Source organism: Anomaloglossus baeobatrachus, chromosome 11 (assembly GCF_048569485.1).
Source record: "Anomaloglossus baeobatrachus isolate aAnoBae1 chromosome 11, aAnoBae1.hap1, whole genome shotgun sequence".
NCBI classification, from domain to species: Eukaryota; Metazoa; Chordata; class Amphibia; order Anura; family Aromobatidae; genus Anomaloglossus; species Anomaloglossus baeobatrachus.
This window is the reverse complement of record NC_134363.1, coordinates 85,978,914-86,004,997: the sequence shown is the minus strand read 5'-3', so window position 1 is coordinate 86,004,997 and position 26,084 is coordinate 85,978,914. Positions and strand designations below refer to the sequence as shown.

Genomic DNA, 26,084 nt, shown 5'->3' with positions numbered 1-26,084 from the left:
CAGCATGTTTTGTAAACATGTTGTTCTCTGGTTGAGGTATATAGATGACATGCTGTTCCTGTGGCAGGGTGCCAGGTCAGAGCTGGAGGACTTTATGAGAGCTATTAATGTCAATAATTTGAACATCAGACTGACACATTGTGCGCATCAGAAACGGATGGAGTTCCTAGATATACTATTTGAAGTGGATAGTAATGGTGTGTTGCAGACGGATATTCACAGAAAGGACACTTCTGTGAATTCCCTTCTGCACGCATCATCAGCCCACACTCGATCCACGATCAGGGCTGTCCCTACTGGACAGTTTCTGAGGGTCAGGAGAGTGTGTTCCACTGACCAGAGATTTGAGACGCAGGCTGAGGACCTTGGGGAGCGTTTTCTACAGAGGGGGTACAGTAGACGGAACATCAAAAAAGTTACCTACGGGCTAGGCATACACGAAGGGAACAGCTCCTTTTCAAACCGACCCCCCCGGAGACTACTGATAATGCATTAAGGTTTATTTCAACCTTTAATTGTAGATGGGGTGAGATGAGAGACTCTTTGTCCAAGCACTGGTCGGTTTTACAAACTGACCCGGTCCTGGCGGGTCTTATCCCAAAATTGCCCCTTATGACTTCTCGGAGGGGAAGAAACCTTAAGGATATGCTGGTGGAAAGCCACTATGTGGCTAAACCAGGTAATCTCTTCGGTATCTCTGAGGGACTTTCGAAGAGAGAGGGGGGCTGTTTTCCATGCGGGGATTGCCTGGCCTGCAGGGAGAGAAATATCATTAGGGGTCTTGACTTTTGCTCTGCTAATGGTAAAAAAACATTCAAAATCTTGAAACGTATCTCCTGTAATAGCACATACGTTATCTACCTGGCAACGTGCCCGTGCCAAAAGTTATATGTTGGACTTACATCACGGCAGCTGCGGACAAGAATTAGAGAGCATGTTCGTGATATTTTGAATTCAAAACAGTGTTTAGATTTATCACTTCTTAGAACCCTTCCACGACACTTCCATGTTCACCATAATTGCGACCCCTCAGGGTTAAAGGTCAGAGGGATTGATATTCTACACTGTGGCATTAGGGGGGGCGATCTAAAAAAGCGGCTGGCCCAAATGGAGTGCCGTTGGATTGTTACTCTAGGCACTATGGCCCCCATGGGGCTCAATGAGAAACTAAGTTTCTCCTCCTTTTTATGAGCTTTCAGCCATAGGTTTGCCCCTCCTGAATGCCTTTTAGACATGTTGATTACGTGTGGAATTATCTATGGTTTTGTATCATGGAGGTGTCTCTGTGAGTAAAATCTTTGATGTATCTGATTGAGATATATGGGATTAATCTTTATGCAGTGTTTTTCCAGGACTCTTTTTAATTTGTGTTGTCTTTATGTATTATTTTAACAGTAAATTCCATGTACATTCTCCTCATTGTTACTCTGGATGTTTGATGATGAATAAGGAAAATGACCAACTGATGGGAAGGATGGATGGACCATCTTGACTACATTATAAATTGCCATTTCCCTGTGGAACCTTGATGTAAATGCACCCAGCAGCAAACATATGGCATGAACTTCGGATTGGATATATTTACGTGGCTCGTTATTGATGCTCTGTCTATTTTTCATGCAATGATGTGTAACTGCTGGTTAATTATGTATGGTACATTTTTATGGATGGCAATCTATTTATTTATATAGTAGGGAGACATTTGGGATGTATAATATGATGGCAACTTGATTTGAGTTAGTAGGTATATATTGATAGAATACTTCCATATTCAATATATATATTGTTTAGTCATTGTATTTCTCCTTTCTTTTCCCCTTTGTCTTTCTTTCTATCTCTCTAATTATTGTTAGTATTCATCCCCCTGTCATGTTTCTATATGTCAGACCCCTTGTATATACCTGTTATCGGCTACGATACCAAACATTCCCTGAGTGTGGATGCTGCTGCGCGTGCGCGCGGGGCGCGGCCCCCGGATGTCGCCGCGCGGCGGCCTCATTATTCCCGATGCGCATGTCTGGTGACGTCACTGAGGGGATTCCCTCTGACGTGCGCGTCGGGGATGAGTGCTGCCGTGTGGTGACGCTGCTTCCGGGTGCCCCGTCCTGCGCGCATGCGCTGTATCATCGGCGGTCCACACACATGGAGAATGGCACCTGTAATCAGGGCAGCTACGGATATAAATGAGGAGCGTACGGTGTTATTATCCATTCGCCTGCACCCCGCTGATGAAGCTTTGGTGACACGCGCGTCCAGGTTGAAGGGTATTTGCCTGTCCACCTCTGAACCACCCCTGTCTGGCCTACTTTCTTTACACCATGGGTAAGTCCATATAGGATGACTGTTTGATGTGATTATTTGCTCACATTATGTGCTTTCAGCACTATTGCACTTGCTGTTTATCTATGGTCTCTATACTATGATGGGCTGACCTGGGTGGTTTACTGATGGGTGGGTGAATATAGAATCCACTTACCTCATACTTGTTTGTATGTACAATGATTTTATCTTCTTTGGTTATATTGATATTAATAAAATTTGATATTTTTGAATAAGTCTCCTATACGTGTTTTTTACACGATTTTTTTAATTGAATTTGGAGTATATTCTATGACATCCTTTTGATTGGGGTTTTATATTTAATCCACTAGGATGAAATTATATTATGAGATTTTCCCCTACTCGTCTATGCTATATTTTGTTTTGGAGACATGATGTTGCCTTCATCCAAAGTTGGTGCTCTCGATGTCTAGAGAGCTCTACACCAGCACTTGTTTCCCCTTCCAAACCAACTGACGACCTGCCAAGCAAACTGCCTTCTGCGGTTAAAGTGGTGGAAGGTCTGCGTGGAAAACAAATTGTGACAGCTGTCCCCACAGTCATAGATGAAGAGCGCGTGGAGGAACTTGAAGGGGCAGACAGTGTTTGGCCCGCTCCGCTAGACCGCATTGCAGCTTCCCACTGGGACTTATGCTTGTTATTCATGTGATGATTCATGGAAGAAGTTGTCAAACTGGTGAGGTTTTGACCTCTACTTATAGATTGACGACAAATTTTACAGCTCACATGATTTGGGCGATCCTTTGCAAGGTCAAAAAAGGACCAGGCTAGGTAGGCAAGGCTTAGAGGCCATGCGACCTACAGAGCCACCCCGACTTGTGCTCAGAGGCAGAGTTGTGGCTGAGGATGCAGTTGTAGACGTGCTTCCAGTACTCCGACCCTGTCCAGGAAGGCGCAAGGTAACTTCGTCATCAGTTGCATCCTCCTCCACTGCCTCTGGTGACCTCCTCGAGTGCTTGACTGTGGGTTGACAGTAAGTGGTATCTAGAACTTCATCATCAAGCTTTGTGTTTGCACTCCCCTCGCCCTCAGACCTAACCTCTTCCTGCCCTGACTGAATAGTTAAGTTGTCATCCCAATCAGGTATCTGCATTTCATCGCCATCAGTATGTTCCTCATTGTCTCCACCAACAGGTGTTACAGTTTGGGAATTAAGGTGTACATTATGCTCAGAAACTTGGTCATGAGGGCCTGAATCTGAGTCACAAAGCTTCTGGGCATCACTGCAAACTATTTCCTGGTCTGTACTCACTGTAGCTTGGGAGCAGACCTCTGATTCCCAGGCTATACTGTGACTGAACAGCTCTGCAGACTCAGCCATCTCTGTTCCACCATACTCTGCAGGGCGGGTGGAGACTTGAGAGCTGGGAGAAAGCAAGTGTGATTGGGATGACAACTCAGAGGACTGTTGTTTTTTGGATGTTGTAGTTGAGGTGGAGGAGAGGGCACTTGTTGGAGCACTTGACATCCATTCAAGCATGTTCTTTTTTTGTGCATCATCTACCTTTGTTACAGTTGTTCGGGTCCGTAAAAAAGGGAGCACATCGGATTATCCACAGAAAGTAGTAGACATCTTACTTTTGCTGGAAGATGGCCTATCTTCAGCAGATGTTAATATAGCTTTCCCACCTTCCCCACGGACACAAACTTTTTTCCTTTTCCAACACGCCTGTTCCCCTTTCCACCAGCATCTGTCCATTTGCCACTCATTTTGTTAGCGACAAGATTGGACACTTAAAATGTGTTAGCAAAAATTGAGAGGTGGCGTAGATTGCAGAGGTGTTCTAGCTTTATTGACAGCTGAAGAACCAATACTGACTATCCCTGACAATGCAACTATGGTCCTAAAACTGGCAGCACTGTTTGCTATAAAAATAGCGTAGCAAAAATGGGCAGGAGGCTAGAATGCAGAGGAGGTGGAACTTGCTTGGCACCAGTGGGACACTAAAAGTTACTATAGCAGACACTTTTTGGATGCCACTAAGTTTCAGCACTGTTTGCTATAAAAATAGCATAGCAAAAATGGGCAGGAGGGTAGAATGCAGAGGTGGTGGAACTTGCTTGGCACCAGTGGGACACTAAAAGTTACTATAGCAGACACTTTTTGGATGCCACTAAGTTTCAGCACTGTTTGCTATAAAAAATAGCGTAGCAAAATGGGCAGGAGGGTAGAATGCAGAGGTGGTGGAACATGCTTGGCACTAGTGGGACACTTAGTATAGCAGACACTTTTAGGATGGCAGAAAAAGTGTCAGCTCTTTGGGCAAATAAAATAGCGTGGCAAAAGTGGGCAGGTGGGTACAGTCCCCGGGTTCTGTGGGTACCAGGACAGGAAAAGAAACTAACTTAGTATTCCAGACACTTTTAGGATGGCAGAAAGTGTTAGCTCTTTGGGCAAATAAAATAGCGTGGCAAAAGTGGGCAGGTGGGTACAGTGCCCGGGTTCTGTGGATACCAGGACAGGAAAGGAAGCCTCACTTTCTATCCCTCCGAATGATGAAATGCAGCAAGGAATTCCCTGAGCTGAGGTACACAGACGCTGTTATATAAAGCTGTACACAGCGTTTGCACGGACCTGCCTAGCAGCTATGGCTATGAACGCCTGGAAATCAGCCCTGAAAAGGGCTGAAATAGCCTGCAGTCCCTCCCTAATCCCTATAGCGCTGTGTAGCTTGCACTATATCTATAGCGCACACAGCAGGATTGGCGGTGGCAGCAGCAGCGTGAGCGGTGACTGTCACCCACACGCAGAAGGCAGATAATGGCGGCGTGAGGGAAAATGGCCGTATTTATAAGGCAAGGACATGTGACATTCACAGCCTATGACAAATGCCCTTGTCTGGCAAAAATGCACTTAGCTGTGTGTGTGTCTGTGATTGGCTGACATCCTGGCCCGCCCCACTGCACGTGCGCTTAGGAGAAAAAAGGGAAAAAAAAAAAATGGCGATCGGCATTCTCTCAGCACCACAGATCTAAACCGCGTCCCCTATACGCTGAAATTTGATAATAGTGTGAATCACAGTGACTCACACTATTACAGTGAAAAGCCAGCTGGTAACTAGCTAGGCTTTTTGCTGATCGAACCGTTCTCAAACGTAACTCGAGCTGTCGAGATTTTAGCAAAAAGCTCACATTCAAGTTCGATTTCGAGCACCCCCCAAAATTACTTGAACATGAAATTGGCGAATATCGCTCAACTCTATATTTGACATTGCCCTCTGCTGGCCAAAGAAATAATAGCTGCTGGAAGACAGGAAGTAACCTAAGAATTAAATACCGGAGAATTGGTTTCCGGGGGAATGTTTTAGAGAGAAGGACCAGTTCAGCAGGAGTCAAGGGAAGAGGAAGAGAAATGAAGAGCCCAAAGAGGGACCGGAAGAGGTGTTGATAGTGGTTTAAGCTTAGTGTATTGAGCAATTCAGTGACTGTAACCCATAGAGATGGAGGGTATAGGGTCTGGGGACGATGGACGGGGGCCCTGACAAATCTGTACCTTTTTCCTACAATAATTGTTTGTCCCCTGCCTCTGTTAGACTGAGTTTTTATGAGCTGTTGTGTTGTTAATTTCTAGTGTAACCAGAAGCTGAACTATTTTTCCCTTGTGATAACCTTCCCATTGCCATTTGTTTCCCAATCCCTGTTAGTATATTAATAAATATAGCTTAGTCACTACTACATCTTCCTCCTCTGTGTGCTGCATCTTGACCCTGCTTTTACACCCTCACCCTGTATGACAGTGTGTCACCCCTGTGCAGCCGAGCTGCTCGGATCCGGATTCGCAGTGGCTTGAGGGTCTCTGGACCCGGGGGTCGTGCGGCCACTCAAATAAAGGAGGAGTATGTTCAAGGGGGAATTGTAGAGTTTGTGACGCCACCCGTGGTATGTGTTAATTAGGAGTACCACCGCTGCAGTTGGGAGTACCCGGGGTGATGGAATGGGGCAGCCAGATGTTAGAACCCTCCACAGGTAGGGGGGATACCCCGGGGCTCGATGATTGATGGGGAGTGCCGTTGGATGCAAGGGAGGTCACTGTGGTACTCACTCAGTCCATTAAGCTGACACCGACAACTGGTCAAACAAGTCTCTGGACACCGCTGCCGCTGAGAGAAGCTTAGTTCGGGTCCTGTCCGCAATGGTGCTGCCTGGTGATCTGTGACCTGCCTCCTGGCACTAAGTTTACTTCTTTGATGGTCCTGGTAGTATGAAACTTACCGGGTCCCGCTCCCCTCTATGGCTAAGTGTGGGAGCTTGCTCTCAGGGCTCACGCTTGGGATTTTCTGGAACATTTTGTATTGGAAAGTCCTATCCCCCTCGTTGCGTTAATGCCCCCGATTTTGGAGCAGGTGGGAATGGCTCTTGAAGACTCACCGACCTAGGGTTCACGTACCCAGTCATGCCTTGGTCCCAGCCTGGTGATGGTGCAAGGCCGCCGGCTGTCCTCCTTGACAGAGCTGTGCCCCTTGCCACAATCCCCTGCGATCGGGGGTCCAGCTCCTCTAGGCCCAGACCACGGTCTGCCACCTAGATTGCTTCCCAGGAGCCCTGCTCCTGACCTCCTCTCACATTCACTTCTCAGGCCCAACTCTCCACTTCTGACACTCCTGACCTCTCCTCTCCTAACCCCCCCAGGTGGTCGACTCTATTCAACTCAAGCCGTCCACTGGTGTGTTTGGTGGGTGTGGTGCAGGGTGTATCTAGGATTTGATTAGCTGATGTGGGCAACACCATGTAGTTAGGGACCCTAAACCAAGAAGGAGATGCACGGGAGGGCAGATTGTGCAATACCCTGTGACGACCTGATAGTTCAGGGACATCACAACAGACTGCTTGGAATCACACATGCAGTGTGCGTCTGTATAATGGTATAAAAATAAATAAATAAATAAATTGGCATAGGGTCCCCCCATATTATATCAGCACAGATAAAGCATACAGCTACAGCTTACAGCCCCAGTTGTGTGCTTATCTTGGTTGCGTATCAAAATAAGATAGAACCATGTGGCTTGTTTTTAAAATTCTTAAATAAATAATTTTAAAATATGTGCGGTTCCCCCAAACCGTTTTTTTTTTGCCAAGAGATGCAGATTTGGTGCTTAAAGGGAACCTGTCACTACCTTTTTGGCCTATAAGCTGCGGCCACCACCACCAGGCTCTTATATACAGCATTCAAACATGCTGTATATAAGAGCCCAGGCAGGGGGTATAACATAAAAAACACTTTATAATACTTACATAACGGTCGCACTGTGGGACTTATGGGTGTCTCCGTTATCCGGTGCCGGCACCTCCTGTTTCGGCCATCTTCGTCCTCTTTCTGAAGCCTGGGTGCATGACGTCATACACACTTTCCGGTCCTGCGCAGGCGCACTACAATACTTTGATCTGCCCTGCTCAGGGCAGATCAAAGTGCGCCTGCTCAGGAGCTGAATGCCGGCAAGTGTGTATGACGTCGGACCCGTCATGCACCGCGGCTAGAGAAGGAGCACAAAGATGGCCAAAAGAGTCGGCGCCGGCACTGGACAACGGAGACGCCCATAAGGCCCACAGCGTGACCATCATGTAAGTATTATAAAGTGTTTATGTTATACCCCCGGCCTGGTTCCCTTTAAATGTAAACACCATATTCCTACAGTAAATCTGCAACTTCTGCATCACCAGCCTGAGAATACCATCCCCCTGCTGTTGGTTTTATCATGGCTGGGTAATGAAGGGGACTCATAGATTCCTTCCCATTACTAATCTAGAGCTTAGTGGCAGCTGTGAGACCACCATAGAGACACACACTGCGTGTTCAATTCCAGGCAGTCAGACACGATATCATACAGGGTGGGGGGGCAGTCTGACTGCAACCAATCAGAGACACCTTGACTGGCAGTGGGTCAGGGAAGCAGTGAATATGTATGAGTTTAATGAGCGGCCCCAGAAGTAGTGTTACCGCCAAGTGGGAGACTCAGTAAGTATAACATGCCTGCATTAATCCCCCTTGCCCTCTCCACCACCATTTTAAAGCGCATGATTTGGGTTCCCATAGACTTATATAGGGATTGCCATTCAGCCAGAAATACGGAATTAATTACAGTTCGGAACCATTTTTTTTTTTTTCATTCAAGTTGGACCCGTCCATTCCGGCTATCTGTGGGTTTGCCAATAACTACTCTCCATATAAAGTATGACTCCTCACATAGCCTCCTATATACGTATGTATGAATGCCCACATAGCCGCTAAATACAGTTTGAGCCCCCACAAAGCTCCTATATACATTGTGATCCCCCACATAGCCGCCTCTATACATTATGAGTTGCCACATAGTCCCCACACAGTATGTGATTCCTCACATAGCCTCCTACATATGTGGCGCCCCTGAGGCTCAGTCGCCACATATGTGTCTTATTCAGAGATGATTTTGATTTGATTTTGACAAAAATTTGTCAAACAAAACGCTGCCTAAAAAAAAGCAACGTGCACATGGAAATTTCTGATTTATCATAGACTGCTGGGGAGGCAAAACGCATGCATTTTGTCAATGACACAGTGCAGTTTAAAATGCAACCAAAACACAAGAAAAAAGCAAACATGCACACATGGCCTTAGGCTATGTGCGCACGTTGCGTTTTTTCATGCGTTTCCGCAGCATTCTGAGCAGCAGCATTTTAATGCAAAATTGTATGAGTTTTGATTTCCAGGAAAAATCTATGGAAGATAGGGTTTTCTTGTGCGCGCGATGCTTTTAAAAACGCAGCGTTTTTTGTGTCAAAAATTTGTCAAAATCTCTGCGTTAGAAGCAACATGTCAATTGTTTTTGCCATTTTAGCAGCGTTTTACTAACATTGAAGTCAATGAGAATTATCAAAACGCATACTAAGAAATTTATAGCATTTTACATGCTTTTTTCATGCTAAACGCATGCTTTTTTTGTCAACATCAAAGCATGCGTTATTGGCATTATAGTGAAGTCAAGAGGTTTCCATTGCCCTCACATCCATTCCGACTTTAAAAAATGAGTCAAACAATACTTTTACTTTATTTTGAACATAATTATTAAATCTCATTAATCATTTTCGGTAAATTATCATTATAATGTTTGATTTAAAGGTTATTTTTTTTCATTTTTTTCCTACTGTTTGAATGTTCAAACTTTATTTAGTTGTGTATTTGTATTGAAACCACATCTCAATCTAAGCACTGAAAATGCATGTAAAACGCGGTCAAAACACTATAAAAACACTATAAAAACGCTTGCGTATTTCCTGCGTTTATGTGGTCAAAACCAAATTTGACAATGACAAATTCTGCCAGAGGATGCGTTCATTTCTGCAAGTAACTGAACGCAACGTGCGTACATAGCCTTATGCTGAATTCACAAGAAGCAAGTCACAAAGAATTTGAATTGAGGAGTTTTCTTTTTAATAAAATTTCAAGATGAATTCAACTCGCTTGAATTGATTTGTTCAGCTCTGTTTTTAATTTACAAACATCTGAATAAAACAATTTTTGTCTTACCTTCTGACTCCCATTCCTTTTCCATGTCTAGGATTTTTCTCTGTACAAAGTTGAGAAGCTCCATAGAGTTAGCCATCCACAACATTAATGGTCGAAGGTCAGACGCCACCTCTTCAATACCTAATGTACTCCCCACATTTTTTTCTTGCTGACTAGAACAATAATACTGAAGGTTTAAATCAGACACATACAGAATTATACTGTTGAAGTAATTCTTAATCCTATTAAGTTTCTGGGATTCATTCTACAGCACTAAGCTAGGGTTTAATCAGGATGCTGCTGCATATGTTTCTGCTTGTAATGTGTGTGCCTGCCACAACCCAGAAAAAACTGTCTGAGTCCTGAAAGAACACAGACTAAGGGGTACTTTGTACGCTGCGACATCACAAGCCGATGCTGCGATGCCGAGTGCGATAGTGCCCGCCCCCGTCGCAGCTGCGATATCATTGTGATAGCTGCCGTAGCGAACATTATCGCTACGGCAGCTTCACATGCACTCACCTGACCTGCGACGTCGCTCTGGCTGGCGACCCGCCTCCTTATTAAGGGGGCGGGTCGTGCGGCGTCACTGCGACGTCACACAGCAGGTGGCCAATAGGAGCGGAGATGAGCAGGATGTAAACATCCCGCCCACCTCTGTCCTTCCGCATAGCCGACGGGAGCCGCGGTGACGCAGGTAGGAGATATTTCTCGCTCCTGCAACTTTACACACAGCAATGTATGCTGCCGCAGGAGCGAGGAACAACATCGGACCGTCGCGTCAGCATAATTATGGAATTCGCCGACGCTACACCGATGATACGATTACGACGCTTTTGCGATCGTTAATCGTATCATCTAGGATTTACACACTATGATATGGCCTGCGACGCCGGATATGCGTCACTTTCAATTTGACCCCACCAACATCGCACCTGCGATGTCGTAGTGTGCAAAGCCCGCCTAAGTCCATTTTACTAATTGCAACAACTGTAGAATGATTTCATTCACCGTGTGCAGAATTATTAGGCAAGTTGTATTTTAGAGGTTTTTTTTTATTATTGATCAACAACTAAGTTCTCAATCAACCCAAAAGACTCGTAAATATCAAAGCTTAATATTTTTGGAAGTTGGAGTAGGATTTTTTTAGATTTGGCTATCTTAGGAGGATATCTGTTTGTGCAGGTACTATTACTGTGCAGAATCATTAGGTAACTTAATAAAAACCAAATATATTCCCATCTCACTTGTTTATTATCACCAGGTAAACCAATATAACTGCACAAAATTTAGAAATAAACATTTCTGACATGCAAAAACAAAAACCAAAAAATTAGTGACAAATATAGCCATCTTTCTTTATGATGACACTCAACAGCCTACCATCGATAGATTCTGTCAGTTGCTTGATCTGTTTACAATCAACATTGCATGCAGCATCCACCACAGCCTCCCAGACACTGTTCCGAGAGGTGTACTGTTTTCCCTCCCTGTAGATCCCACATTTTATGAGGGACTACAGGTTCTCTATGGGGTTCAGATCAGGTGAACAAGGGGGCCATTTCATTATTTTTTCATCTTTTAGACCTTTACTCGCCAGCCACACTGTGGAGTAGTTGGATGCATGTGATGGAGCATTCTCCTGCATGAAAATCATGTTTTTCTTAAACGATACCGACTTCTTCCTGTACCACTGCTTGAAGAAGTTGTCTTCCAGAAACTGGCAGTAGGTCTGGGAGTTGAGCTTCACTCCATCCTCAACCGGAAAAGGTCCCACAAGTTCATCTTTGATGATACCAGCCCATACCAATACCCCACTTCCACCTTGCTGGTGTCTGATTCGAAGTGGAGCTCTCTACCATTTACTGATCCAGCCTCTGGCCCATCCATCTGGCCCATCAAGAGTCACTCTCATTTCATCAGTCCATAAAACCTTTGAAAAATCAGTCTTAAGATATTTCTTGGCCCAGTCTTGACGTTTTATCTTAGGTTTCTTGTTCAAAGGTGGTTGTTTTTCAGCCTTCCTTACCTTGGCCATGTCCCTGAGTATGGTACACTTTGTGCTTTTTGATACTCCATTAACGTTGCAGCTCTGAAATATGGCCAAACTGGTGGCAAATAGCATCTTGGCAGCATCACGCTTGATTTTCCTCAATTCATGGGCAGTTATTTCACGCCTTTTTTGCCTAACAGGCGTCTTGTGACCTTGTTGCCTATTTCCCATGAAACACTTGATTGTTCGGTGATCACGCTTCAAAAGTTTGGCAATTTCAAGACTGCTGCATCCCTCTGCAAGACATCTCACAATTTTGGACTTTTCAGAGCCCGTCAAATCTCTCTTCTGACCCATTTTGCCAAAGGAAAGGAAGTTGCCTAATAATTAAGCACATCTTATATAGGGTGTTGATGTCATTACACCACACCCCTCCTCATTACAGAGATGCACATCACCTGATTTACTTAATTGGTAGTTGGCTTTCAAGTTTATACAGCTTGGAGTAGGACAACATGTATAAAAAGTATCATGTAAGCAAAATACTCATTTGCCTAATAATTCTGCACACGGTGTATAGATAACCAAAATGGTCACATATGAGTATGTTCTTATCTGTGTTGATCTTTCTTCAGAATGTCCTAATGTTTAGTCCTGTTTGAAAGCACCAAGAAGAAAAAAAACTGATGTCAGAAATGGTATATTGATAGGGGGTTCGAAAGATGATAAAAAGTAACGGGATACATGTCACATGAGACGTATTGAGGAATATTTAGAGAATACAGCAGTCATTGCATAGCCCATACCATCGTCAGAGCAGTGGGAAAGTTGAGAGGCTGAGTGAGAATTAGAAAATGATTGTGCAAACAAGAAAACAATAGACTGAATGTCTGCCAAAAGTTTTATTTTCAATCAGAACTATTTTCAGTAGAAAGACATGTTTTTTTTAACTATAGGATTCTCTTTAGGAGCAGGGGCATAATGACCACAGTCACAGAGATTGCGACTGCAACCGGGCCCAGGGGTGTAGGGGGGTCTGCCTGTCCTAGCCCTGCTTCAGGTGGATGTGTGTCCGAGGGCACGCATCCATCTGAAATACATCGCAGTGCAGAGACCCGTCGCGTCCCTGTACTGGGATGTGCAGCATTAAGGCCATGAATATTCATTGCTCCGCGTGCACATAATCCTGAGCATGGGGAGCAGAGAATATGCTGACAGCTGCTGGTGCTGTAAGTGGCCGCGCATGACAGTGACACTATCACACTAGTCAGTTGCCGGCATGCCAGCATTGCAGGAGGACACCGGAGGGAGCACACGGTAGGTGAGTACAATTGTTTATCTTTTTTTTACTGTGGGCAGAGCGGTGGGGGTCTATATAAAAGACTTGAGGGGGCTATATACCAGGATGAGGGGGCTATATGCCAAGATGAGCGGGCTATATACCAGGATGGGGGGGTGCTATATACCATGATGAGGGCTATACACCAGGATGGTGGGCTATATATCAGGATGGGTAGCTATATACGAAGATGGGGCTATGATGGGGGACTATATACCAGGATGGGGCCATGAAAGGGCCATATATACCAGGATTGGGCCATATATACTAGGATGGGCCATATATACCAGGATAACCCATAATGGGGACATATATACCAGGATGGGGCCATGTCTGCCGGCGGCAGGTAAGGAGACGTTCCTCGCTCATGCGGTGTCACACATAGCGATGTGTGCTGCCGCATGAGCGATGAACCACAACGCTAAACAACCCTTACCGATTTTTGACTTTGGGACGACCTCTCCATGGTGAACGATTTTCACCATTTTGAGGTCGCCTAAGGTCGCTGGTAAGTATCACACGCTGCGATATCGTTAATGACGCCGGATGTCCGTCACTAACAACTTGACCCCGGCTACCAAACATTAACGATATCATAGCGTGTAAAGCCCCCTTTAAAGTTGAAGTGACATTCTAAATTAAATTAACCATGCCAACCTTTGTTGAATCATAAAGAAAAAAATCCTTCTATACAAACCTCTCATTGTAAAAATGTTTCAGTAATGATCAATACAAATTAACCTCATCTCTCCTTGTTTTGATAAGTGATTTTGTATTAGTTATGAATAGAATTCAGAAGTAAATACATAGATAGCTTTTGGGTATAACGTGAGTTTGTGCTTGATTGGTAGAACTGAATTCAGGGGATACTACACTCATAAACATAGTAGTAGCACTCCCAGTGGTGAGTGGGTCAAGAACTATCTTGACCGAATCCAACCAATTAGTTTAACAAGGTGGTTGATTTTCAGGAAAATCACAGTTGATAGTAGAAGTGCTCACTTCAGGGTTATATAGTTATATATGTAGTGATATGCATAATAATGATCAGTGTACCAGTGTGTGCAAAAATATGAAGATTAAGCTAAGCTTTAAAAAGATCTAATTCTGTATTTTATGTTCCAGCTAAGAAGGTTTGCACTGCTGATCTCCTGCACCATGACCAGCTTGTAGGGGAGTTAGGACTAGTTCCACCCCTGCAGAAGTAGCCGGTACACAGGTAATCTGTGCCTGTTGTGAATATGTGTGTTATGTAAACATCCACCAGGTGTCAGTGTTATAGCACGACTGTCCGGGCACCCTGGGTGGGCAGGGAGCAAGTTAATAAGATGAGGAGAATAGGGTGTATAAAAGGGATAAATAGAGAGTAGGGAGGGGGAGAGTCCCCCAGTAGGAGTTGTGACAAAAGCCCTATGAAGATTAAAACCCTAAGGGTCACCCCTGTGGCCATGACACGTGGGATCCTCTTAGGATTGGTTAACTACGTGCCCGTCCTGATGGTCAGAGGTCTGGCGTCCATATTGTCTGGCTCGAAATACTGCAAGATTTCCTCACTTAACTGAAGGTGAGTGTGCCCTCAAGGAGTAGGGTATGGCTAGATCCTGACCTTGGCACGGATGGGAGAGTGCTGTCGGTTGTGGTCCTTTGTGTGTGCTAGCATCCCCTGTGGGTGGAGTGAAGTGGCCCAACATACTGAATGAGAGGTTTAGAGGTGTCAGACAGAACCCAGGTGCCTGACGTATGGACAGCTGCTAAATTATATATATCCTATATATATTATATTATATACGAAGGTGTAGAAGAAACACCCAAGGGATGTGTAACGGTACCAGTGTGACGTGGACCAAGTGAAAGAACAATAAAGTTTACATGTTTGGAAGAAGGAATTCTGTCTTGAGTTTATTTACTGAGAGGAAGAAAATAGTGTCGCTTGGACTGTTGCGGATTCCTCCGGTGCTTGGTTCGACGACGTGAAGGAATGGGGTTAACAAGCGGCTGCGCTGTGGCCTGTTGACTCCTGCATGTACGACTTAACACTGCCTGCCCCATGTCTGCTGCTACTACAAACTGGTTATCACTGTAGCAGCATCTCCACCACATCTAACCAATCCATGGATGTAACAGCTGCAGTTAACCAACTCCCAAAATGTCACAGGATGTATTTGTTATATTATTTGAAATTGAAAGTTAGGATGGGGATGGTGATGCTTACCCTGAATGGTGTACACATGCCATGTGATTAATTACCTATCCCTTTTCTGTGTGACATAAGGATGGGTTAACCAATCTTATCTGTTAGGAAGGGATATCACTTTTTTTGAAAGGCAAGAAGAAAGAGAGGAAATGTTAAAGTAAGGAAGGAGTTAATGTTTTCTTCAAGTCTACCAAAAAGGTCTTAAGGTATGTGCGCACGTTGCTTTTTACCTGCTTTTTACCTGCTTTTTTGCTGCTTTTTCTTCTGCGCTGTTTAATGCCAAAATGGATGTGTTCTTCTATTCAAGCAAAGTCTATGGTAATTTGGGTTTCTTGTTCACACTATGTTGTTCAAAATGCTGCCTTTTTGAGGCAGAACTTTGGTCAAAAACTCAGCTTTTCAAAGAAGCAACATGTCAATTGTTTTTGCCATTTGGGTTTTGCACTGCAAAGCTGGGTTTTTGACCAAAGTTCTGCCACAAAAAGGCAGCATTTTGAACAACGTAGTGTGAACAAGAAACCCAAATTCCCATAGACTTTGCTTGAATAGAAGAACACATCCATTTTGGCATTAAACAGCGCAGAAGAAAAAGCAGCAAAAAAGCAGGTAAAAAGCAGGTAAAAAGCAACGTGCGCACATACCCTTAGGGTGTGGGATTTCACTTTTGGAACAAAGACTTGTTCAATATACCATGGCTCAGCTGGGTGGATGCTGGGAGTGTCTTTACCTATTATGCAGTTGTGTATTCTACTATTTACTATCCTATAAGGAACCGCCTAAATGTATGCATGGTATTCCTATATTTCTGAGGACTATAATAGAGAATATTGCCACTGTAGGACATGTATATTTTTTAATTTGATCTCTGGTCTCATGCACTGCTGGAGACCTGTTAGTTGTTCACTGACAGTGCCTGATGGACTCTGCTTATAGCAGGATCTAACGGGCCACCATGCCCTTGGGCCATCAGCCAAACCTGTCAAGGTGTCATCAAGGGCGGTCTTTTAATCCCCTTATAACCACTTTGATACTGCTGTTATGATTGACAGTGGTACTTAAAGGGTTAATCAGCCTGTATCGTTTCCAAAAGTGGTTGAGACTGATACAGTAGGGTGTCAGCTATCATTTATAGCTTTCACCAGTGGGATTTTCAGCTGCGAGGTAGGACGCTGTATACTTATTTCCAATCACCATTTTAAAACAGTGATCGGGATCGCCATTTCAAAACGGCGATGGGGGTATAGGACCCCTTAACGTAACCCCATTATAATCCAAGCAGAGTCAAGGTCTGCATGAGGTTTATATGATTTTTGTTTATATGTTTGGTTTCCTTCTGAATCTCAAGATATATGGGCCTGCTACATGTTTTATAATGTTGTCAGTCCTATACTTAAAATGTTTCTGAGAAATACTGCAAAAACATAAAAAATCTATAAGACAAAAATTGTGAAGTTCTCATTTACAATGTTTTAATATATATGATAACGCTGCTCATTCAACAGGGTTACATAGTTACATAGTTATTTAGGTTGAAAAAAGACCTGGGTCCATCTAGTTCAACCTTCCCCCACTAATTCTACATTTTGTCCCTAAAGCGGGCTTTACACGCTACAATATATCTAACGATGTGTCGGCAGGGTCATGTCGTATGTGACGCACATCTGGCATCGTAAGTTATATTGTAGCATGTGAAACCTCTGTGCGATTGCGATTGAACGTTAAAACGTTCATCGCACGCACGTCATTCAATTCCTAAACATTGAACGTGAGGTTGTTCAATGTTCCCGAGGCAGCACACATCGCTGTGAGTGACACCCCGGAAACGATGAACAGCACCTTACCTGCGTCCCGCAGCTCCCACCAGCAATGCGGAAGGAAAGAGGGGGCGGGATGTTTACGTCCCGCTCATCTCCGCCCCTCCGCTTCTATTGGCCGGCTGCCGCGTGACGTCGCTGTGACGCCGAACGTCCCTCCCACTCCAGGAAGTGGATGTTCGCCGCCCACAGCGAGGTCGTATGGAAGGGTAAATACGTGTGACAGCAAATAATCGTTTGTGCGACACGGTCAACAAATTGAACGTGACGCACATACGATGGGGGCGTGTCAAATAGCATACGATATCGTATGCGAAATTGACACGTGTAAAGCAGGCTTAAGTCACTTATAACCAACAATGTTGTGTGTACTGAGGAAACACTGGGGAACAATTTGAAAAAAAAATTATGTTGAGTTAGGTTTTTGAGCTGATGTATACTAAAATTGGCAAGCTGATTCAAAAAATGTAGTCAGTTTTTTTCTATCACGTCAAGTTTTTCCTCCTCAACTTACCTGCCATAGAAGCACAATTGCACTGATTTCTGTAATAAGACTTGTTATCTGAGTACAATTCGACGATATAGAGCTACGTGGCAACTTGTAAGAGTAGTCACAACTGAGACAGTTTGATGAGAGGTGTGTGCAGCTCCCAATCTATATATATAATTGCCTTATTCTGTCTGTCTGTCTGTCATGCTCCAAAATTGTGTCACCGTGACATGTCCTTACGGTGACACAAAGCTGATTGGCCGCTGGGCTCGCCATGGCCCCGCCCCCCCACACGGATTGGCCTCTCGCCCCGGCTCTCTGCAGGCCCCGCCCCCCTCACGCAATGCACGCTCGCTCTGGCCCAACTGACACGGAGCTCCGATTCCCAGGTGAGTACACACACACATCACATCACACTCACTCTAACACTCACTCTCACACACACCTCACACATCACAACATGCTGGGATATCGCTTGCTTCTACACCGGCTCCGTCAGGATCCCGGCAGCGCCAGACATAACCTTGCGATGCTGGGATCTTGACGGAGGCCGTGAAAGCTGGTAACCATTATACACATCGGGTAACTAAGGTCCCTTAGTTACCCGATGTGTATCATAGTTACCAGTGTACACCGGCTCACACTCACTCTCACACACACCTCACACACACATCACATCGCATCCACACATCAAGGTCCTGCAGCTGCGGAACATACACACACATAACAGCACACACACACACACATACACACACACACAAATCAGATCACACTCACACACACCTCACACATCACATCGCATCCACATACTCACAGCATCCTGGGATATCGCTTGCTTCTCGGCGGCGATACTGTGCTGTTGTGAGCTTCCAGGACCTGCCGGGGGATCACATGGCCAGAAGCATGTGATATCTCCGGATGTTGTGAGTATCAGCGCGTATGTGCAATATCGTCAGTGTGTGTGTCTTTGTGTGTGAGTGTATGCGATCGGGTGTGTGTGAGTGTATGCGATCGGGTGTGTGTGAGTGGATGCGATCGGGTGTGTGTGAGTGGATGCGATCGGGTGTGTGTGAGTGGATGCGATCGGGTGTGTGAGTGTTGGCAGAGGAGCACGGCGTGCTGGAGGAGGCTGGGAGCAGAGAGGCTGATCATGGGGAAGGCTGGGAGGAGAGAGGCTGATGCTGGGGGAGGCTGGGAGGGGGAGGGGGAGGCTGGGACGAGGGAGGCTGATGCTGGTGGAGGCTGATGCTTGGGGAGGCTGATGCTGGGGGAGGCTGGAAGGAGAGAGGCTAATGCTGGTGGAGGCTGATGCTTGGGGAGGCTGATGCTGAGGGAGACTGGGAGGGGAAGGCTGATGCTGAGGGAGGCTGGGAGGAAGGAGGCTGGGAGGAGAGAGGCTGATCCTGGGGAAGGCTTGGAACGGGAGGCTGATGCTGAGGGAGGCTGGAAGGAGAGAGGCTGATGCTGGGGGAGGCTGGAAGGAGAGAGGCTGATGCTGGTGGAGGCTGATGCTTGGGGAGGCTGATGCTGGGGGAGACTGGGAGCGGAAGGCTGATGCTGAGGGAGGCTGGGAGGATGAGGCTGGGAAGAAGGAGGCTGGAAGGAGAGAGGCTAATGCTGGTGGAGGCTGATGCTTGGGGAGGCTGATGCTGGGGGAGACTGGGAGGGGAAGGCTGATGCTGAGGGAGGCTGGGAGGAAGGAGGCTGGGAGGAGAGAGGCTGATCCTGGGGAAGGCTGGGAACGGGAGGCTGATGCTGAGGGAGGCTGGAAGGAGAGAGGCTGATGCTGGGGGAGGCTGGAAGGAGAGAGGCTGATGCTGGTGGAGGCTGATGCTTGGGGAGGCTGATGCTGGGGGAGACTGGGAGCGGAAGGCTGATGCTGAGGGAGGCTGGGAGGATGAGGCTGGGAAGAAGGAGGCTGGGAGGAGAGAGGCTGATCCTGAGGAAGGCTGGGAAGAGGAGGCTGATGTTGAGGGAGGCTGGAAGGAGAGAGGCTGATGCTGGGAGAGGCTGGAAGGAGAGAGGCTGAGGCTGGGAGGAGAGAGGCTGATGCTGGGGAAGGCTGATGCTGAGGGAGGCTGGGAGGGGAAAGCTGATGCTGGGGAAGGCTGGGAGGATGGAGGCTGGGAGGAGAGACGCTGATCCTGGGGAAGGCTGGGAGAGGGAGGCTGATGCTGGAGGAGGCTAGAAGGAGAGAGGCTGATGCTGGCGGAGGCTGATGCTGGGGGAGGCTGGAAGGAGAGAGGCTGATGCTGGTGGAGGCTGATGCTTAGGGAGGCTGGGAGAGGGAAGCTGATGCTGAGGGAGGCTGGGAGGAGGGAGGCTGGGAGAGGTAGGCTGAGAGAAGAGAGGCTGATGCACACACACACACACACACACACACACACACGCGCGCGCACTGCACAACACACCACACACACTGGGAACCACAAACAACTGCCCTACACAGACACCCACACACACAGACAACGCTGCACACACACAACACCCAACACACAAACACCGCGGCACACACAAATATACGCACATACCGCACAACACACACATTGCACAAAACATACCTCCCCCCAAAACACACCACACACACACAAACCGCGCAACACACACACAACGCTACAGACACATAGCGCTCCACAAACAACGCAACACACGCAACACACATACAACACCGCTCTCACCCCCCGTCACACCCAGACAACACCCAGAACATGTACAGCGCCCTACACAAACACTTGGTAACTACACACAACAACATCTATATATATATATATATATATATATATATATATATATATATATAACAAAAATCATACATGAACTACACAATACGTAAATTCTAGAATACCCGATGCGTAGAATCGGGCCACCTTCTAGTACGTCATAATTATCAATATCTTTACACAAAAAATGTATCATAGTAGGAATAAATAGGATTTGTGATAGCTTTTCTCTTTACATTGGGCGCTTAGTTGTAATTTATATATCTTTTATGATTTTTTTCTTTGTTAGTTTTCAAAGCTTGTAACTTTCCATCACAGTGTTTTATTTACTTATGTACATATTTCCTTTGTTTCAGATCATGTCTGCTCCTTCTTCCTCTCGTCGAAAATGCCTAAACAACCCTGACTCCTTCTGCTATATTTGTGGTGTTTTCACCATTCCAGTTCAAAGGGCAAACATCAGTGCATTTGTCAAACAAGCATATTTTGCATATTTTAAAGTAAAACTCGGTGATCAAGATAAGCCATGGGCCCCTCACATAGTGTGCAAGCAGTGTGTCGAGAGTTTACGGATGTGGACCAAAGGAACACGTGAAAAGTTGGCATTTGGTATCCCCATGGTGTGGAGAGAGCAAAAAAGTCCTTCCACAGACTGTTACTTCTGTTTAGTGAAAACATCAGGATTTAACAGGAAAAATAAAAGTAAAATAGAATATCCAAATCTACCATCAGCTATCAGACCAATGTCTCATTCAGCTGAAATTCCAATGCCAGTTTTCGAACAGCTACCATCTCTAGAAGTTCTGAGTGATGTTGACGAACACAGTGACAGCAGTGATGCAGAATTTGAAATTCACAAGGATTCAGTTCGTAAGGGATTTGATCAGCACGAGTTAAATGATTAAGCACGTGAATTGGGCTTATCAAAAAAAGCTTCAGAATTACTAGCATCAAGGCTGAATGAGAAACAGTTACTTGAACAAGGAGCGAAGGTATCATACGTTCATACTAGGGAAAGTACATTTTTGCAGTACTTTCGGTGTGACAGCGGTTTTGTGTTTTGCCATAATATTCCTGGTTTACTACAAGAATTAGGGCTTTCAATGTACAATCCAAATGAATGGCGACTGTTTATTGATAGCTCAAAGCGGAGTCTTAAGTGTGTCCTTCTACACAATGGCAATTTATTTGGTGCAGTCCCTATTGGGCATTCTGTCTCTCTTCGTGAAGAACATGGAGATGTAAAGAGAGTTATTGAGTTATTGAAATATGACACACACAATTGGATCACCTGTGTTGACCTTAAAATGGTTTGCTTCCTTCTTGGTCAGCAACGTGGGTACACAAAGTATCCTTGCTTTCTCTGTATGTGGGATAGCAGAGCTCGAGAAAAGCATTGGGTTGAGTCGAATTGGCCTCCAAGATCTGGTCTTAAACCTGGAGATCCTAACATTCTACATCAGCCACTTGTTGACAGGAAGAATATACTATTCCCACCTCTGCACATAAAACTAGGTCTCATGAAGCAATTTGTAAAAGCATTGCCAACTGACGGCGACTGTTTTAAGTACATCATGTTGGCACTTCCTGGACTGTCCATTGAAAAAATCAAGGCTGGTGTGTTTGATGGTCCACAAATTCGACAGCTCTTCAAAGATGAACATTTCACCGGGACTATGTCAGATCTTGAGAAGAATGCTTGGTTATCATTCAAAGACGTCGTCAAGAACTTTCTTGGAAATACACGTGCAAGTAATTACAAAGAAATTGTTCAGAAACTATTGGAGAGCTACAAAGCGCTTGGTTGCAACATGAGTATTAAACTACATTTTCTGCATTGCCATCTTGCCAACTTTCCGGAAAATCTTGGTGCTGTTAGCGATGAGCAAGGTGAACGATTTCACCAAGATTTGAAGGTTATGGAAGACCGTTACCAGGTAGATGGGATGTACATATGATGGCTGACTATTGCTGGAGCATCAAACGTGATTGTCCTCAAGTTAAACACTCCAGAAAAAGCTACAAATGTACATTTTCACCTTGAATACTTATATATATCCTTTGTAAAAAACATGATAGTGTTAAAAAACATATTTGTCATGCCTATTTCTTATATATTTCATTTTTTGTTCATATTTGTACTATTTAAAAAAAAACAAAACACTTTTTAGGTAAAGTAGTTTACATATTTTTGAGAAGACAAAAATCCTATAGTTCAAAAACTTGTCGTGATAGAGAAAAACTGAGATCATTTCTGGATTCAGTATCCAAAAATTAATTAAGAACAGTTGTCTGACCTAACTCCTAAAAAATTGCGTTCCCCAGTGAAATCATCCAGCCCTTTTTTAAAAGCTGTTATAGTATTTGCCATTACTACCTTTTGTGGTAGGGCATTCCACAGTCTAACTGCTCTAACTGTAAAGAACCCTTTCCTATTTAGCTGCCGAAATCGCTTTTCTTCCACTCGCAGTGTATGCCCCCTGGTCCTTAGTATTGTCTTTGGAAGAAATAAGTCATGTGCCAGTCCTTTATATTGACCACACATGTATTTATACATATAAATGAGATCTCCTCTGTGACGTCTTTTTTCTAACCTAAACATATCTAACTTTTTCAACCTCTCATTATATGGGAGGCTTTCCATTCCTTGTAGTAGTCTAGTTAGCTGCCTTTGAACTGATTCTAACTTCTGAATGTCCTTTTTAAAATGTGGAGCCCAAAATTGGATCCCATATTCCAGATGTGGCCTTACAAGTGATTTATAGAGGGGTAACAATACATTAGGATCACGGGATCTAATCTCTCTTTTTATACACCATAAAATCTTGTTTGCTTTAGCAGCTGCTGCTTGACATTGAGCACTGCTGCTCAGCTTATTTGTAATGAGAATACCCAAGTACTTCTCCTGTTCTGTAGTCCCGAGTTTACTTCCATTTAATGTATATGTACCTATACATTAGGTTGATCCTCAAAAGGCTGCCCTCATGATTTTATTGGCAGAATCCGCACAGACACCACTTTAAGGGCTCGCTCACACAAGCGTATAACATGGAGGAGTGCTATCCAATGTTTCTTTGGATAACCCTCAGACCAATGTTATTTTATGGGTTGGTGCTGATGAACATATTTTTTCTCATGCCAATTCGGCATTAGAAAAAATTTGCAGCATGTTGTGATTGTCAGCGTATGTCAGTTCACACACACTCATTTATGTCTATAGGAGTGTGTAAAACATCAGATTGCACCGATGTCATCCGAATGCAATCCGATTTATGAGGACACACAATGGAGAAGATGGAGAATGTTTATTCACTAACTTCTCCATACATGTGGTCCTATTGTCTCATGCAAGAGAATCAAATTACAGTAAAAGACGCTTGGCTCACACTGATCAGGGTTTTATCCTAGTGTCATTAGCATAATAGATCCGATTCGCTCACATTAGAGAACATATCCTCATGTGACTACAGCCTAAAAGTGACGATTAATTTAATAAAGCAGTTATCTGACAATAACTGACTGCATGAAATGTGTATCTTCCACAGCAATGGGAAGCGGTTTGTGGATGTGTTCATGCAGGCTACCTACCAAGAACCGTTAAAATTAGAGATGAGCAGATCAGTAGAAATTTGGTTTGGTGCGTTCAGTTGGACTTTAGATAAAGTTCGGTTTGGGACCTGGACTTGACCTGAACCTCAATGGCAGTCACCGATTGGGCATGTTGGGTTTCTCCTCACATGCAGACAGCCATAATCAGAAAACTTCCAGGGGATGGTTTGCAGGTTTTTTCAATTTTTTTTGTTTGTTGCACACTACATTCGATCACACTCATTACACCCAGTGCAAGCCATTCAAACACTGCAAGTGGCTCAAACTGGTCTGAGCATCAACAGTACCGAAGCACAGTGATGTTCACACAAGTGATTTGCATACATAATGCACCCAAATTCCGAACACAATTTTTTTTTTTTTTTAGGTAAAGTGTGTTTGGTATGAACATCAAACACCTAACTTCTGGTTCGCTCATCTCAATCTGTCACATGGTATTTGATTCTAAACTTGCTTAGTGTCATGGTGGCATATGATGCTGTTCACACTGCAGAATTTGACACTAAACACTATGTCTCCTTTACACAGTTACACAGACTTGTGCGTCAACCAGCAGTGTTTTCATTAGTGATCGGTCTTGCAGGAATTAATTTCTGCTAGTCTGCTAGTTGCCCAATGAATCACATGTTGTAGGAGACCTATCACAGTCACTCCCCGCTTTTTTTTAAGGTGGAAGAGCTTGTTTTCCCATGCCAACTATAGCTTTTGCTAAACCGGTCTGTGTGCTGCTTTATCCCAGTCTTGCTGGGGATTGTATTACTTGGTGCGTTGAGTTGTTGTGGAGTTCTCCTGTTGTCTTGTTGTTTCCTCCCTGCTCTTATTTTCCTCCTAAGCTCTTTTTTCTTATACCTCTGTGTGTGTGCACCATGAGATAGAGTTTTGTTTTCCCCTGTTACATACAGGTGCATCTCAATAAATTAGAATATCATCAAAAAGTTAATTTATTTCAGTAATTCAATACAAAAAGGAAACATTATATAGAGTCATTACAAACAGAGTGATCTATTTCAAGTGTTTATTTCTGGTAACTTACAGCCAATGACAACCCAAAAGTCACTATCTGGGAAAAGTAGAATATTATATAAGACCAACTGAAAAAATGATTTTAAACTCAGAAATGTTGGCCTACTGAAAAGTCTGTACAGTAAATGAACTCAATACTTGGTTGGGTCTCCTTTTGCATGAATTACTTCATCAATGCGGCGTGGCATGAAGGCGATCATCCTCTGGCACTGCTGAGGTGTTATGGCCTTCAGCTCGTCTGAATTGTCTTCATTGTAGGGTCTGGTGTCTCTCATCTTCCTCTTCACAATACCCCATAGATTCTCTACGGGGTTTAGGTCAGGCGAGTTTGCTGGCCAATCAAGCACAGGTATTGGTACTTTTGGCAGTGTAGACAGTGTACTTTGTAATATTCGTGTATTTGTTACGAACAGCGAGTACAATGCAAGTCAATTGTAAATGCATGTAATTTCCTGCTGGACCCAACATAGAGGTCTGTGGGCCTAAGGAAAAGGCTGAAATGGATGGGACGATGATGAAACTGAATGGGGAGGGCCTGGAGAATATACCTGCAGGCATTTCTAACTCACATATGGTTTCTGGTAATGAGGATGCCACAGTATTACACAGTAGTACACCACTTTGTCTCTCGCTCTCTGTCTCTCTCTCCCCAAGTGCTTCATACTCACTGATCGCGATGTGGCGGTCACACTCCTCCTGCTGCCTCTCATTCTTTATTCTTCTTCCCTTCCTGCTCATTAGGCTCATTACATATTCACTGCACCCGCTCTTTAGGCTCATACATATTTACTGTTTCTCCCGATCACCGGTGTCTGATTGGTTGCAGTCAGACCCGCCCTCATGCTGAGTGACAGCTCTCTGACTGCAATCAATCACAGCTTCCGGTGGGCATATACTGACCTCAGTCCCCGGCAGCTCCTCCTGTCATGGCTGTTTACTCTGCCAGGAGGAGCTGCTGAGACACCCCAGGCTGACAGCAGATGGCAGGCTGTGATCACCGCGGTCCCTGGCAGCTCCTCCTGTCATAGCTGTTTGCTCTGCCAGGAGGAGCTGCCGTGTGTGTGTGTGTGTGTGTGTGTGTG

At 44.8% G+C, this 26,084-nt stretch overlaps 1 protein-coding gene across 2 annotated transcripts in view; it reads right to left on the bottom strand.

The window, feature by feature from the left end:
* Nucleotides 1-26,084, bottom strand: part of RASIP1 (Ras interacting protein 1) — a 1,579,933-nt gene that overhangs the window by 643,447 nt on the left and 910,402 nt on the right. For both annotated transcript variants that reach the window (XM_075328610.1, XM_075328611.1), the window contains exon 7: nt 9,842-9,993. In XM_075328610.1, coding sequence (XP_075184725.1) covers nt 9,842-9,993 — 152 coding nt within the window. The remainder of the gene's footprint in view (nt 1-9,841; nt 9,994-26,084) is intronic.